The 16,531-nt window shown below is 45.8% G+C and overlaps 1 protein-coding gene across 5 annotated transcripts in view; it reads right to left on the minus strand.

The window, feature by feature from the left end:
• The window catches only part of SHISA6 (shisa family member 6), a 193,686-nt gene that overhangs the window by 139,301 nt on the left and 37,854 nt on the right, over positions 1-16,531 (minus strand). For all 5 annotated transcript variants that reach the window (XM_085522728.1, XM_015880061.3, XM_015880060.3 and 2 more), the window contains exon 4: positions 14,662-14,757. In XM_085522728.1, coding sequence (XP_085378854.1) covers positions 14,662-14,757 — 96 coding nt within the window. The remainder of the gene's footprint in view (positions 1-14,661; positions 14,758-16,531) is intronic.

Here is a 16,531-nt window from a genome sequence, read left to right on the forward strand (position 1 = left end):
CATGTTCCTGGTCTCCCTTCTTGGTCACATCACCCTACCAGATGACAGCTCCATGATGTGACACACGGCAGCAGCTGAGATGTTCCCTGCCCAGCCAAGGACTCCACTGATACGGTGGTCCCAAGTGGTGGAGGGGATATAAGGAAACCCAGCTGGTTCTTCAGCCCATCAACTACATTTCCACCTTCCATTTGGAAAGTGAATCAGATAATTTCTAAACCGAGAAATATCTATGCTTTGTTTTTCACCAGAAAACCAAAAATACCCATGGAAAATGTTGACAAATGGAAAGCATTTGTCATTTCTGCTTCTGTTTCCCTGGCGACAAAAAAATAAGTAAAAAAAATTGGGAATTTCCAACCAAGACAAAGCCTGCAGCTCACTGTCATGGCTAGTTCATCCCGTATTTGCCCTTGCCCTTACCTTAGTAGTCCAAAATAGCACAATAGCCTGAAAAATGGCTCTCACTTGTCTACTAAGCTGTTGGCCCTCATTATAGTCTGTCCATGGCTGTTCTCAATGGGATAAGTGCCTGTAATGGTCTCATCCTATTTAGAAAGTGCTAGCTGTGCTTTCTTATCATGTCAGCTCTTGCTATGGAGACAGCATTGCTCTTTGTGGTTGATAGGACATGTTTTCTGTTGTTTTTATCAGACTATTTTTTGGCATTGATGTCTTGAATATTCACAGCTCCTGGACATCTGAGGCGTCCCATCAAAGGGCTCTTCTCTTTGTTGTAGATATGCAAAGCAGGAGCCTGAGTGTTCTGAACTTTCCTCACACTGGGTGGTGAGAGTGATTTAGTAGCCTAGGGTTTATAAATCTGCATGCAGCCCTGATGAGACAGCATTAGCTGGTTTAAAGGGGGTGGGGGAAAGTACAGGCACACACCCTTACAGTTCAGACCAATCTGCCCCCAGCCGTGCTTAGTACTGCCATCTTATGGAAAAAGTATGCTAAAGAAGAAATATCCTAAGTGATTTCCTTCAGTCACCACTGCCACGGAGCCCGACCGAAGATGGCTTTGTGCACCATTTGCACAACTGCTCAGTTGCACTTTTTAGCTCTCCTTGTCTATATTAGAAAGAGAGTGAGGATTTATTTTGAGAAAACCATCCTTCTGTGAGAGCAGCCTGTGTTGACTTATGCAGATAAAGTAATTCAGTCTCCGTGTGCTGCAGCACCTCAACACCTTGCAAAGCCCCATTCTCCAGGTAACTTCAGCCAGCTGGTTCCACCAGCCCAAATTTCCTGTTTTCTCACAACAACAAGGGATTTCGCTGCTCTCCCTGCTATCAGTGAAGGCTTCCATTAAAACACCCTGCAATCCTTAAAGACAAGAAATTACTGTGCCATAGCATGGATCAATACAAGCAAGATAAATACAGCTTCTGTTAGCCAGAGCTCGTACTTCATAACATGTATCTCAAAATGTGATGCAAGCTACAAATCCAGACTAGTCGTTCTATAAGGCCACGCTCTTTCTGTACTTCAATGTGTTGTGACTCTAAAGAATGGGCTTCAACTCATGCTGGAGTTTCATACTTGTTTTAAGGAGCGATGCTGCTGACACGGTCACATCACTCTTCTCCTTGGCCTTGGCAACTTGCTCCTTGCCACGTCTGTCATCCAGCCATTGTAGCATCCAGGGGGACACAGCAGGAATTGATTCACTTTCAAACTAGTCTGGGTTTGGTTCCATCCCACTTGAAGTCTCTGACCTGACCCACTGTGTACGACCTGACCCAGTGTTTGTGGTGGCACAAAAGAAGATGCACTGGAGGGGAAGAAGACGAGCAAAGCATCTATCCTTAGCTGCCCTGCTGAGGGGTGCGATTTTAAACTACAACCAAATCCCCTGGTTTTAGCTGTAAAACTTGTACACATTGTCTCATTAATCATCCACACTTCTGCCCCACTGAAGAGATGCTCACCACTCACCATGGACTTTTTGAGAGCCTACATGATTAGCTTAGGCTGAGAGCCCAATTTGTAACTGCTGCTGTAAACATGATGATATAAATCCCATGTCCTTGAACAATGTAGAGGACTTCAACATTACTGTGAGACTTGGGGCCACCTGAGAAAGGAGGGTGCACTGGAGTGTTTCCTTTTTAAAGAGCCCTGGGGGCCTAATGTTTGGGGCAAGAGTCCTATCTGGGCTAGAGAACCAGCTGGCAGACAATGAATGCAACAGCCTATTCTGCTTTACTTCTGATGCATTCAGTTCCTGCAGAATAAGCCTGCAAGTAGACACAACCCTCATGAAAAATCTGAGCAGTCGGAAGCTGATGTACTCGGAAGGACAGCAGCTCTTTCTTTGGGGATATTATTTGTCCTTTCAGAACAAAGCTATAAAGACTCAAATAATCCATCCTTCTCAGGGAAATTGTCCTTCATTCTACTCTCATCAGACACTCTAGTTACCAGCACAGGGTTATTACAGAAACATTGTCCCTGCTGGGCTCCAAGCTTCCTCCTAGGTTAGAAAAAGGGAACCAGAACTGGAAGGCTGCCATCCTCTGAGACTTGTTTCGTGAATGCTGAGACTTAAGGCTCCTTCATGGACCGACCAAGCTCCATGCTGCAGAGCCAGCACACTCTTCTCAGCACATACCAATACACCAACTGGCTGAGTGTCAGAGAACTTCACAGCTCTGACCTTTAGACCTCTTGGACTAATCTTGTCCATAATCGGTCCTCACCTACTTGTCTTTGCGCTGGTATTGTCCTCTGGTTTACGCACAGTTTTCCCTCACAACTATTAAGTCACTGCTGTGTTTGTGTAGGATGCTCCCCTTGCGCCTGCAAGAGATGCTGAGGCACATGTGAGACGAGGTGATCCGAGACACCCAGCGTGGCTTCATCATCAACAGTTCATGCCTGACCCATTGGGACTGGAACTAGGTGATCTTTAAGGTCCCTTCCATTCTAAACCATTCTATGATTATATTCTGTCCTACACAGCAAGATCTCCTTCTCCCCAGGCCATACTGAGGGAGACTGAGCAGCAACATCAGATGGAGAGCCCACATTGACTCTATTTTGCTTTCGCTGCTTGTTTCAGAAAGGAAAGAGGAATATCTGCTGTGACTCACATATGCCTGGGAAATCTGCACGAGCAAATGTGCAGCCACAAACATGGGCTTCTCTCCTAGCCAGCAACTTAACCTGGCAGGGGTCCTAGTCCCATTCCAGCAATTTTTCTGCTCATAAATAGATCTGAATTGACATCTGTGCAGACATGGGGCTTCTGCTGGGAATTGTCTCTCTCAGTCCCCATGGTGCAGAATGATGAGAGGAAACCTGAAATGTGAACCCTGCTAATGCTCTCACTTTCCCTCAAACGCTACTGAAGATTTGCTGCAAAATCCACAGGAAAAAGAAAAGTCATTACCTCACCAGAGCCAGTGTCTGAACACTTTCTGCATGAGACTGTCCTAAAGCAAAGGACGTGGATGGCAAAGGGCACCTCAGCATCCTCCTAAAGAAATGATGTTCACTCATGTTGGGATCAGCAAGTGACCGATGGAGAAAGCGGATGCCATCAAGTCATGAGGATAATGCAAACCCTGCTGTTTTGGTGCAAGGACAGCCTGAACGGGTCCATGACTGTATCACCCACACTGACTTGGTCAGCCCCAGGATCTTGCAGATCAGCACTTTTCTGATACCATCTGAAAGCTACCTCAGCTGTGTGCTGGTCATGACTAATGTCTCATATAGATTCAGTCACTGTGTCTCCTATCACTGAGACTTCTTCCCCTCTGGTCACCAAACTTCCTTCCTGATTTCAGATACATTTTCTTGTCCCATCTCTGTTTCCCCAGTTTCAAAATTAAGTCAGTAATTCCAAATTATATGTTGGGTTTGTTGGGAAAAAAACGTGCAGGAAAATGCTTTGCAAATGGTTAAGTTATTTCTACTTTTGTTATCCATCCTCCCCCCCCTCCCCCCCAGTTCAGTGCCTCTTCTACAGTTAGGCCTGAATATTTCAAGGTACTTCCTTCTATCTGCATCTGAAAAGCAGCCAGCAGCTCTGAAAGGCTTGTTTAGAAATTCTAACAGCAGCTATCTATTAGGTTTTCACTTGCCCTATTCAAATCTTTGTTCACATCTAAGGAATGAAAGCTCCATAATGAGAATGATCATGGGAGTGCATGATACTCCTGAGAGCAGGAAAAACAGCTTTTCTTGGTGGCAGGTTGGAGGGAGATGAGTGATGAAGGCCATGATGGGACCTGGACAGGCTGCCCCAGTGGCTCTGTTATCTATGGCTCTTCTTTGAAGAAGTTCCTCACTGTAGGAATGGCCGGAACTCCTATCACTTGCCAAAGGAAAAGTCAGAACTGACAATGTTCTGTCATCAGGAGCTGCCCTGTTGAGTGATGGAAGGATGCTTCAGCAGTAAGATATGGAGGTATTGGGTTATGTGTGTGTTTTACACAGCAGAAGTGGTGTCAGGATGTTCCATCAGACACTGATGGTGCTGGACGATGATGCTGGAGGACCTGACTTGTCCTGTGCTTTATGTTTGGAGGGCACAAGTGGGAAGGGGACAGCTTGGTACCCTATGGCCAGCATGCCCTCATCTGCAGCCAGCCTGGAGGCAGGGAGCAGAGCTTAGATAAAGCTTAAGGTACAAGGTAAAGTGCTGGGAGTTTGTGTGTTCCTTTGGGCTGCAGTCTTACTGGAGGATACCCCCAACAGCATCGTGTGTCTGTGAGATTCACAGGCAATGATTACACCGAGTAAAAAGGCATTTCTTGCTGTAGTGCTCAGTCGAGCACTTTTAAACCAGTGCCTTTCAGGTGCTGTGCAGAGGATACACAATAGTCACCAAACTATCTTCTCTGTCCCAAAGCTATTTTATAAACTTCTATCTATCTGCTGAAGCACACGCACTTTATCAGTCCTCATTCATATTTTGCTACCTAACATGAGTCTCAGGTTATTCTCATCACCTATATTTGAACTGGCTCTATTTTTAGTTTCCTAATTCAAAATGAATATGAGGACGTGCCTTTTATAGACAGCACACTCTCAGTATCTGAGCATATCCTGAATTAATGGCAGTAACAGATATTTTAGAATAAAATGTGTTACGTTTAAACAATAGAGGCAGGGTGATGACATAAGAAGAATAGATAAGAGAACAGCACCTTAATAAAACGCTGAAGGTTTGCATTACCAGAGACAAATCTGTGAGCTGTGTGCTCAGATATGGGCACACATACAGAGCAGATCTGCTCAGAAACATGACTGTGCAGGATGAGGCTTTCTAGACTGCAGATCCACATCTTTCTGTCTGTGCTCACATCTTTCTTACTGCCACTGGGAGGGTGGGCCCTCGAGTTCACTCCATCTCTATGCCTTATCCACAGAATTTTATAGTAAAATCCAGTTTGACCCCTCAAACCCAGGATAAATTTTCAGCCTGATCAATAAACTGATTTTTGTTCATATTCGAAGCACATTTTGTCTAAGCATATTTAAAGAAGAAGACTCTAACATTCCATCCTTGCTCAGAGGGGAAAATGTACCTTGGGAAAACAAAGGCAACACTTTCTCAAGATGGAGAACAGGGCAAGTGTGCAACAGCAATGTGATACGGTCTGCATTGGCATACATGAGTGTATTTGCTGCCACAGAGCCAAGCCAATGCCATTGAAATCGATTCAAAAACACCAGTCATTAGCAGAGAGTGGGCTTGGAATCGGCTCTTTAGTTGCAGAACTAGGCTGTGGTCCAGAAACTGTATGTCAGCTATAGGAACTCCTGGCAAAATCTCAGCGTCTCTATTCATTCACTTAATGCTACGACTATCCAGGAGTCAGAAACAATGCCATGAATAGATCTATTCCTGCTTGAAGGCATTCTGCTCCATGCACCCTGTTTCTACAGGGACCGCCAGCTGAAACACAGCTGTTAATCCAGAAAGAAAGTCAGTAAAAAAGAGATGCTTCTTGATTTTCACCTGTCAGATAAAAAATTATAGGTTCCATTTAACCCCCAGTCTTAGAAAGTGTTGCAGGCCCAGGTTCTGGGAGAGCACCAGCAGCAGCCTCAAGGCACTGAATGGAAATGATGGCCTCATCTCGAAAATCCTTTAGAGAAATCATTGTGACTTGCTTTATATGAGAAAATGAGAGCACACCTCTATGGTGAGGTTGGTCATCTATTTTCAGGAATATGATGGACATGGCATGAGGGATTTCAAGACCCTGGGAAGTTTTAAAGCCAATACCTTGAAGAGTATGCAAGACTGAATGTGATTCCTCAGGTTCTGAGAAGAAATTGAGATGCTTTCAGAAAGGCAACATCTGTCCTAGCAACAAATAGTAGCTGAGCAGTGGGAACAGTCTCAGCCCTCCAAAAGAGATGCTCTTGAAAAGTCTGGGGCAAACAAAGTGATGCTGTAAGCTGTGAAAGCTCACGTTCCTGCTGTCCTGGGCCAGGAACTGGCCTACAGGTTATTGTCGACTCAAAAGGAAGACAACATTTGGTGTATGACTCCTCCTGGTTTATCCCCACTTAGGAATTGAGGTTCCCATCCTCATCCTCTGACTTCTAGACAGTACCACAGTGTCAAACAACCACAGCCATGGGCCCATGCACCGCTAACAGATGGAGATTAATCTGCTTCAAAGAGCAGAAAAGGTCAATAGATGAGCTTAAGTCTGTCTCTCAAAGACTGCCTGCAATTACATTTATGGCATTCATTGTTAGGAGCCCTTACGACTGTCCACTGTTTTGTACTGATGACTGAAGAGTAAACTGAAACTCCTGGGATCAATTTTCCTATGAGTGAGTATTAAACCTGGAAAGCAAACCTGGAAAACAAAACTAGGGCCCGTGTCTCCAAAGACACTTCTTAGATGATGAGCCAGTGCTCCTTCCACAGGCATTAAGAAGATAAACTGTATGTAATATACTGGCTTTGCTTTAACAGTCCATATTTGGCACGAACTCTGACTATGGGACTTGGTTGTTCTGAGGAAACAGGAGAGACAGGAATTACAGATTCTGCTGCTGAGTCCTACTTATGCCCCCAGGAATCACAGGTTTTGTTCATAGTACTTCAGTTCCTTATTTACAATCTGCAAACGCATTACAATTGATTGGTGGCCTGCTAAAGAAACAGTACTGCAAATCCAAAGGGGATTCCTAATTTCACTTAAAAGCCCTCTGTGAAGAGATAACCAGCCTGAGGTGCTCAGTAACACTGTAGTAGAATATCGTAAGGTTATTTTATACACCAACTCATGATAATAAATACAGAAAAAGACATTCTTCAAAGCGAGGTTTGCAGCATGCAGCTGAAGCTCCCTGTTTCACCAGCAGCTGGTCTGTGATTGCCATCTTTTCACCAGCCTTCAGCTCAGCTTTCAAAGGTACCTGCCAAAATGTTGCAGAGTTGACAGACTCCCTGTGAAAGGGCATCCCATAGGCAGGGCTTTTTTCTTCTCCTCTCAGCTATTGCAGTTTATTTTGATATACTGCTGGCACGCAGCAGAAAGAAGAGAAATCCATTCTAGAGCACCACGTTACTGAAAACCATTCCTAGGCACTGAGCAGAGCGTTGGGTCTGCAGGACAAGTGGGCAGCAAAATAATTTGCTCACCGCAGGAGAATGAGTGGAGCAACAGCTTCTGAGCTTTACATTGCCATGGAAACATAAGGTATCAGCAGTGGCAGGGTGGCCTTTTCTTGTTGAAACCTAACATTTTGTTTTAATGCTCACTGGGTAAGAAAGAAGAGGCCACCCAACCTGGTGAGTGCCCTCCCTTCCCCCTTCAGTCCCATCTGTGTCCTCCGGGAAGCACGCTTCACAAGGCCAAGTTAAAAACACCATCAGCAGGTGATGCAGCATGATCTCTGAACAACAAGTGACTCTTCACACACACTGCTGAGGCTGCCCAAAGGGGAAGGTTTGGTTGTTGCTGTAGGAAATAAGCTCCGTTCAATATCCAGCTGTGGGCTTCTTGCCCCAGAAAGCTACATCTCCTGGCTTGGCAGTGATGTATGTGCCCCATGCCCTCCTTGTGGTCATTTTTCTGCTGCTTACTTAATAAGCTCTCAGATTAGCTGCCAATCCTCCTCACTGCTCACAGACTGGGAGGCATCAGCTTGAAGAGCCCTTTACTCAAAGTCTCTCCTCTATGTGCTTAACGCTCTATTTGCAACCAGTTGATCAGAAGGATTCCAAGCCCCTCACCTTGCTTATTTCAAGGCATCAGCCAGAAGGTGACCCCAGGAGCTGCTCTGGGTTTGCTTAAGCCCATCCCATCCCAGGCCTATGGAGGTGCCATGCTGCACAGCTGCTGCAGGCACTGATGCAGTTTCAGCGACCTCCTGCTCTCCTCCCTGCCAGATATTTGGAGGGCTATAAAAAAGAGCTGTCCAGACTGCTGAGAAATGGATGGTCGTGCCTGGAGTCGGCTAAATAATTCAGAGCGGATTGAAATGCCCTATTGCGTAATGGAATCTTTCTGCAAGGCCGTGCAGCGGTTTCCACATCCCAATGATCCTATTTTCCAGTCAATACAATTAGGTGTCAGAATATGCAATCGTTGAAATTAATCTGGAATCAGAATGCAAGGGATCTTTAGCGCGCACGCACTGCAAGACACCGCCAAAGTCATTAAACATTACCCAGGATGAACATAAAATGATTCATTGGGATGCTGCAGGCTCTGGCTTTGACATCTCCCCATTGATATGATATGTGTAACAAGTGTTTAATGAGGAAAAGGACTCAGCACACCTAACCCTCAATTTTCACATAATCTATTCACGGCGTGTTACAGATGCAGGCATGAAAAAATGACCCTTACTCTTCTTTTTCCCCCCCCAGTTTTAATGAATCTGCTGCACGTGAGGATTACTAATGACAGGGGAGGCAGTAATTTCTACCTCAAGATGCTTCATCGCATGTTTTGCAGGGGATCAGTGCTGGGTTATAACAGGTATAAGGCATGACCCCCAGAGATCAGATTGAGGGTCAGAACCTGGGCTATGGGGAAAGAAACACAGGGCTGCCAGGATAGCAACAGGGAAACAGCTACAACAGCAGGGAAGCAGGAGAGTGCTGGAGAGAGAGGAGTCAGATCCTTCCAACTCCTAATGACAGATTAGTTAATAAATCTCTTCCCCCAGCATACTAATCTCTGATTCACATTTACATGCCAATGGGCCACTATTGGTTTCTGAGCTGCAGCTTGCAAAAGGAGCTCAGCCTTCTGTATGTTGGATCCTCCAAAAGGAACAGACGTGTGTGGAAAAGGGGAACGCACACAAGCGTGTGTACAAGGGGAGGATGTGGTGCCTGCAAGCATAAAAACCTGATCCCATTTTGCCCCACGCTGTATCACATCTGGTGCCTAAGCAAAGCTGGCAGCATGCTGAATGCTATAAATTCATGGAGGTGACTGCATCAAGATTAGTTTGCATACAGAAATGTCATTTACAAAACTCAGAGCCTGTCACAGACTTCTTCAGCTTGCAGAAGAACCAAGGAAGGTGGAAAGGATGTGCGGACGAGGGAATACAGCGGATGGGTGGGTCAAGACATCACAGGAAGGAAATGATCTGATTCTCATGTTGGCACGGGACGTTCCACATCCCTATCATTATCAGCACGCTCTTCTAAGAGTCACACTAACACCAGCTTCGTGTGGTGCTGTGGGCAAACTTAGCCATGCAAACTTAGCACCCCCCTGGGTGCTTCCTGAGCCCATCCAGCAGGAGGGCGGCACCTCCCCAAGGATCAGCACAGACACAGTGCTGGGAAAGCTCTGCAGATGTGAGGGCAGAAAGAGATGAGAAAGTGGAGCTGCCGCCCACCTCCACTGGCTGAGACAGCAGAGCAGCTTGGGAAGATCTTGGTTGCTAAGTATGATCTAGAGCTGCATTGTCCTCTTTTGTGTTTGTAGGAGGTTCCCTTGTAACAAACATGAATGCTGCGCTGTCAGGGTGAGCTGCTGCTTTATTCTTGAGGCTTGTCTTGCAATAAACCTGTGTGATGACCGTGGTGACATCAGGTCCTCCACCTCCAGGTGCTGGCACACTGGGTTACTGTCAGAGCACAGTGGAATCCCTGCAGGAGGCTGCGGGGTGAGGTTCTGGCCATGGGCTGGCAGCAGATGGTGGCACGACACCTCCCTCAGCTCATGCTAAACTGAGCCCAAGGGAGGAGCAGCCAACAGGCTCAGATCAGCTCCCCCCCCCCCCCCATCTTTGTCTCCTCTCATTCTCACAAACCCCACCATTTCCAAACCCCAAACTCACACAACAGCCATCTCCCACTGCTCTGTCACCATGGGATGCACGGTCTGTCTGTGTTTATAACAGCTCATCCACCTGCACATGGCCTGGGAGGAAAAGGTGAGCATTTTTCAAGGTAAGACTACTACAAGAACAATTTTCTCCTTTTAAATATGTAACTGTATGAGGTACAAAACGTACTTCAGGACAGCGAGAACAGAAGCCCCATCAGGGAAATACCACAATCAGGCTGTAAATCATCTACACCAAATGTCACATGATAAAACCTAACTGTGGGTAGCTCTTATTGCTCAGTCACCAGACCCTACACCAACACCTTCTTCACATTGCCCACACTGCAGGATGCTCCAAGGCGATGCCAGCAGCACAGTCATGCTTCAACAGCCGCATCATGCTGCCTTGTGTACACGGTTTGATTCTCTTTCCTGCCTACTGGCACCACTGGAAAACAACTTTGCTGCTGATTTTAGAGTGATGCTTCAAGAAAAACAAAGTTTCGTACAGACATGAGCTTACATGAAAGTAGCAGATTCTAGGAAGTCTTTTTTATGTCCCTGAGAGATGGCTCTGCAGCAGGGTCCTCCACATCCCTCCTGCTTCACTGCTCCCTCACACCCCGGTGCTCAGTTCAACCCTCCCTGCAAAAGCCTCGCTGTATTTAACACTGTTGTAGCAGGAAAACAAAGAAGTGTTTGAGTTATGAAGCAAACTCATCACCTGCTCTACAGAATCTCTGCTGCTGGCACGGGCTGGTGAAATACAAAGAGCCCAATTCAATTCTGAATCAATTTCTATGGTGTGAGGCTGGCAGTAAGAAAATGAAATGAAACAAAATTAAATGAAATAAAGACTATATTTAATTTTTACCTGTAAATTCAACAATCTCGATGTGAATTGAGTTTGCTGTTCTTTAAAACATACGGACTATCGTTCAGAATCCCCATGGCTGCTTGCCTCATGTCGTGTTGTGGCCAGGTGAGTTTCTGTACCAGCCTGTGTGACCAAGCAGAGCCCTGGCAGGACTGTGAGCACGGCCCTTGTTGGGACTGCCTCAACCTGTGACACCTGATATTAGCAGGATGCTCTGAGAGAGACTCTGAAGAAGCTGTTTCTTTAATTAGGTTAGTGCACAAAGGAATGGGATTTCTCCTGTCTTCAGTGCTCCTGCTCATGTCACTGGAGCACTGAACTCTTTTAGCGAATCCCATAGCAATTAGAGCAATAGTAACTACTCCCATGCTAGCAGCTACAGGTGGGATTCAACTGCTTTTGATGCTACAAGACCCAACCCCTTATGGCTCCCCCTCTTGCTAGACTGGGAAAAGAAGCCCCTCTTACCAACCAGGAGACACTGGCACTCATTTAGAGGTACATGCCTTGCAGCACATGGAATTGAAGGCTACCATTTCAGAATAAAATGTCTAATTTCTAGCTATCTAAAGCTAAATTAAATTAACCTCACTGTATGTCTCTCCACAGAGACCTTCTACAGCCTTTGGATTCATTCTGAGATCACTGTGACACTGACTGACACTGACGCCCTTTACCACGGTTTGAAGAACGAACTATGCAGTGATTTGATAGATTTAAATGCCAGACCTTGATGCAGTGCCCAGTGGAGTGTCATATAAGGCACATAAATCACAATATTGAAGGAACTTGTGGATGTCAGGCATGCAAATGTGCTGATTTGGTAGCCATGGTAGTTTGGCATGTCTCAAATCTTTGTCTTCTGCCCAAAATAGACTAGCTACTAGCTTTTAAATATCACTCAGCACTTGTGAGTCCTGCTACAGCACAGAGGATGGTTGAGAAAACACCAAGAATGTGAGATATGGAGATAAAATTCATTGGTTTTGTTCAGCCTAAGAGCAAGGAACCCCTTCCACGGTGGGGTAACGACAACACAGTACACAGTTATGCGGTTATCATTAGCTGAGGTGGAGATCTTCATCGATTCACTGGAACTGAGCTAAGATGAAACCTGAGCACAAAGTAGCTCAGCTGAAGCTGAGTGTGTGCCTTGCTGGAGCACTCATCCTTTCTGTATCCATGTCCAACTGTGCTGCCAGCTGAAGCACGGTACAGGGAATCTATTGTGTAATATATCCAGAGATAATCAAATCACACAGGGTACAATCATAACGACAAGAGACCCTAAGTCACTTGCTACACACAAAGCCCCTTCCTTCACAGCACAAACAGGCAATTAAATCACATCACAAACAAAGACCAACCTACACAGTTACTCAAGCAAACAAGACAGTTTGCCTGCAGAATCTGTGCACACATTAATCACTTGCACCAGTCAGGTGTGGGCATGTGAATTTACCATTAAGAAGTTAGAAATTAACACTATGGTACAGCTCAAATAAAACGTGAATTTACAGGTAGCTTAGAAGTAAATTGGAAAGATACTCCATTATTTTGGAACATAAAAAACCGAGTGAGTTGAATTTCTTCAACTAAAAACCTTTTATTCCCTTTTATCAGATAGGGTGGAAAGCACCATTCTATCTTATGGCCATTTGGCACTGTGATACATACACAGTTCGGCTCCCATTGCCCACTCTACCATCTCCTTAGGGATGGGTAAGGTGCTCTGTGGGGCTTCCAGCAAAGCAATAGGAAAGCTGTGACAACCAATGTTCCACCTATGGAAGAACAAACCCCACAAGCCTCCTCAGTTGAAGAAGGAAAGCGGGTTTCATTTTTACCTGAGAAGGAACTGGAAAAGGCATGTTGGACAGAAAACTGCTCAAAGATAGGTGAAGTGTCTGAGAGATAAAGGCAGGTCGTCAGGCTCTGCCCAGGGTTACCCATCCTCTTGACAAGGGCCATCAGGACACACCACGCCTCTTGCTACCTTACCCTAAGCACAAAGTTAGGCCTAATGTGATGGAACATGACCGTAAAACCTCCTTTGGGTGGAGAGGAGAAAGGGAAACGTTGTGTGAAACGCCATCCACGGGTCCTTCCTTGAACCACTTTAGTTCCCAGCCCACCTGAAGGTTCATGGTGGTTTTCTCTGCTTGCCTTCCACCGGTGCAGTGCCAGGCTGGAATTGCAGGGTATTGTATTACAAGTCCCACGGGTGCTGCCTCAGCCTCAGTAAACTTTATTTAAGCACACACAGACATACACAGACAATATACATATATTTGTTTCTTCTCTGACAGTTCTACAGGACCAACACTGCTTTGGATGACACTCGTGGAGGGTTTGAAAAAGTGCAGGAAATGTAAGGAAAAAAATAAAATAAAGGTATTTTAATCATTTGTGAGTCGTGGTCATCCACAGAAACAACACAGGTGCGTTCAACCAGGCGAGCACATGGACACATCTCCACATACAGTACATTGCGTCTATATAGGTTATCTCCACATACATTGCGTCTATAGAGATGTACAGCAGTCTCAGTAAGTCGGCAGGACACAGAACCAAGGCGTACTGGCACGGCACATGCTTGCACTCCCAATGCCACAACCCACAGCCAGCGCACCCTTGTGACACAGCCGGGGTGTGGGTGCAAACAGAGAGGTGCTCCCAGCACAGTCTCACCGTACACCATAAAAACTCACCAAACAGGCAACAACGTCATAAAACAAAATGTTCCCCCGGGGTTCTGGTGACCAGCCAGGTTGAGTCAAATGGCACAGCTTTCACGTCACCACAACTCCTGGGATATGCAGTTACTTATCTAATATAGCTACAACTGTCTCTCGACATATATATCATATATACAGTACATATACACAGAACGTACACAGAGCAGTATATGTATATTTTTTGTGTTTTTCACGTTTGTACATTATATCACAGATTATATGAGCACATAAAAGATACGTTTGGGAACCTAAAAAGAAATAATTTTATAAAATATTCATAATACCCCCCCCCCCCCCCCCCTTGCTCCCACCAAAAATAAAACCAAACCAGCCCAGAAAATGAAAAGAAATCCAGAAACTCCCTTTGGAACTGTTACTGCCTGCCCTGGGACAGCACGACACTCCTCCCCTTCCCCTTTTAGAAGTACAGCAGCACAATGGTGGTTTGCATCCATGCACCCAGGAAAACACAAAGAAGTATAAGTTGTTGAAGTGCACGGTCAGAGCGGAGCCTGGAGGCTGGCTGTCCGACTCCACACTCTCCCACCGTCTCCCTTGCTATGATTTAAAAGGTTCTGCCAGGAGCAGAGTATTTTACCTGCAGCAATATTTGCTAGACTAAAGCAACCGACTGCAGTCCAATACTGCTCTAGCACTTAGAAGCCAGCTTTTGAGTTATACCTTTATTATTATTAATTATTATTATTATTATTAATTTATTTAAAAGAATTCTTTTCTATTTAGCAAAAAATTGTTTCCACTGTACCCTTCGTGTGTCCTCGTCCTAATGTGACAAACCCGGAGGAGATGAAATTATGGAGATCTGGCCCTCCACTTCGATAAATATCCTTTCCATAGTGACCTGGCAAGGAAGAGAAAAGAAAACAGCTTTATTCAGGTGTTTATATAGGTGCAGATATATGCCATGCAGCCCTGCTGCTCCCCAGTGAGCACCAAGGCCTCACCACATGGTTGCTTTATGAATGGTAGGCAGAGGATACAGCAGAACATAAAGTGCAGCAAAACCAACCTTCCAAATGGAGAAAGGCTTAGGAAGAACTGGGTATTTTGATACTTCCAAGGCATGAACAGAGGAGCCAAACAGCCCAAATTTGTTAAGCACAAACCCCAGATTCCAGAGGTACCACACAAACCGTTGGCAGCATTCGCACCATAATTGCTAAAGCTTTTTACAGCCCAAAGTGAAGTTGCCAGTACCTCACTTGTCCGGGCTGGACCCAAGTGCCCATTAGCAGTACAACAGCAGACTTTGCCTTTTAGCTTTGATTTATTTGCTCTGGTCTTTGAACAACCTCCCCACGTAATTTCTCAAGCTTGATGGTCTTCTGCAAAACACTTCCTAAGAGCTCTCAGTCCATCACAGCAGAGTGGTACCAACTGCTCACAACTCATCCAGCTTTTCAAGATTTTCATACATTAACAAGGAAAAAAGGGCTTCTGCTTACCATGCAAAGCTCCAAAACGAGGACATAGATAATTTCCCAGATACTCTTTATCATCTCCTCCCCTTTTCATGTTGTTCATTTTGCTATCCCTTTTGTTTCAGAAAGAGGCAAAGATAAGATAGGTGCAGGGGGAGGGGGAAGCAAGGCAGCACTGGGGGCTAGGAATGCAGCTCCTGCCCTACTAAACTCCAGCTTCCCATCCTCTCTGCACAAGCCTGGGGTGCACACGCTTGGGATGCATCTCTGTTCCTCCAACCCCCGTGGCTGTGAGCTGGGCACAGCAGATGGTGCAGCGCATGGCACCCGTATGGAGAGCTGAGTCAGGAGGCAACAGGGAGGGCAAAATGGGATCCCAGATCCAGGTGGAAGTGCAGCCCGGGGCTGTGTTCTGGCTGGCTGATGGTGCCTCTGACAGATGCTACAGCCCTTTCCTGTTTATCAAACAGAGACAAAATGCTGTGTGTTCTCACACATATTCAGGCTTTTTGGAAACAATATGAAAGCTAAAATGCATTCTGAAATCTCATTAGTCTGCAAAGTCTTCTTTCCCTTTTTTTTTGGCAGTGACTCCCACCATGGTGCCTTGACAACAACTGGTGATCACAGAATCATAGAACCATTAAGGATGGAGAAGTCTACCGAGATCACCAAGTCCAATGCCAACCCATTCCAATCATGCTCACAGGCCATGTCTCTGAGTGCCACATCTCTACAGTTCTTGAGCACCTCCAGGGTTGGTGCCCCCCCACCTCACTGTGCCAATGCATATCCACTCTTTCTGTGAAAGAATTGTTCCTAATATCCAACCTGAACGTCCCCTTGCACAGCTTGAGGCCGTTAGCTCTCAGTGTTGCAAGCCATTACTCCCATCACCAGAGCGTATCTTTCACATGGGTGTCCTGAAGGTGAGCATCTCCTCCAGGTTCAGCCTGCCCCACAATATGCCCTGCCGTGGAGCTGAGCAGGCTCCAAACCCATCCCCCTGACCTGTGGGACTGTGCCACCCCAGGAACATGCTGAGAAGCATATGAGAAGCATATATATATGGTGGTGGCAGGAGATGCTGAGACTTCTGAATAACTGTTTATTCCAATCTGCTAGAAAAAGCATCCCACTTCTTTTCCTCACATTTCTGGTCAGGGTCAGCCATCAGCTGATTTGGTCAGACAC

The sequence above is a fragment of the Coturnix japonica genome, chromosome 23 (assembly GCF_054131305.1).
Source record: "Coturnix japonica strain WE chromosome 23, WE-NBRP24, whole genome shotgun sequence".
Taxonomy (NCBI): Eukaryota; Metazoa; Chordata; class Aves; order Galliformes; family Phasianidae; genus Coturnix; species Coturnix japonica.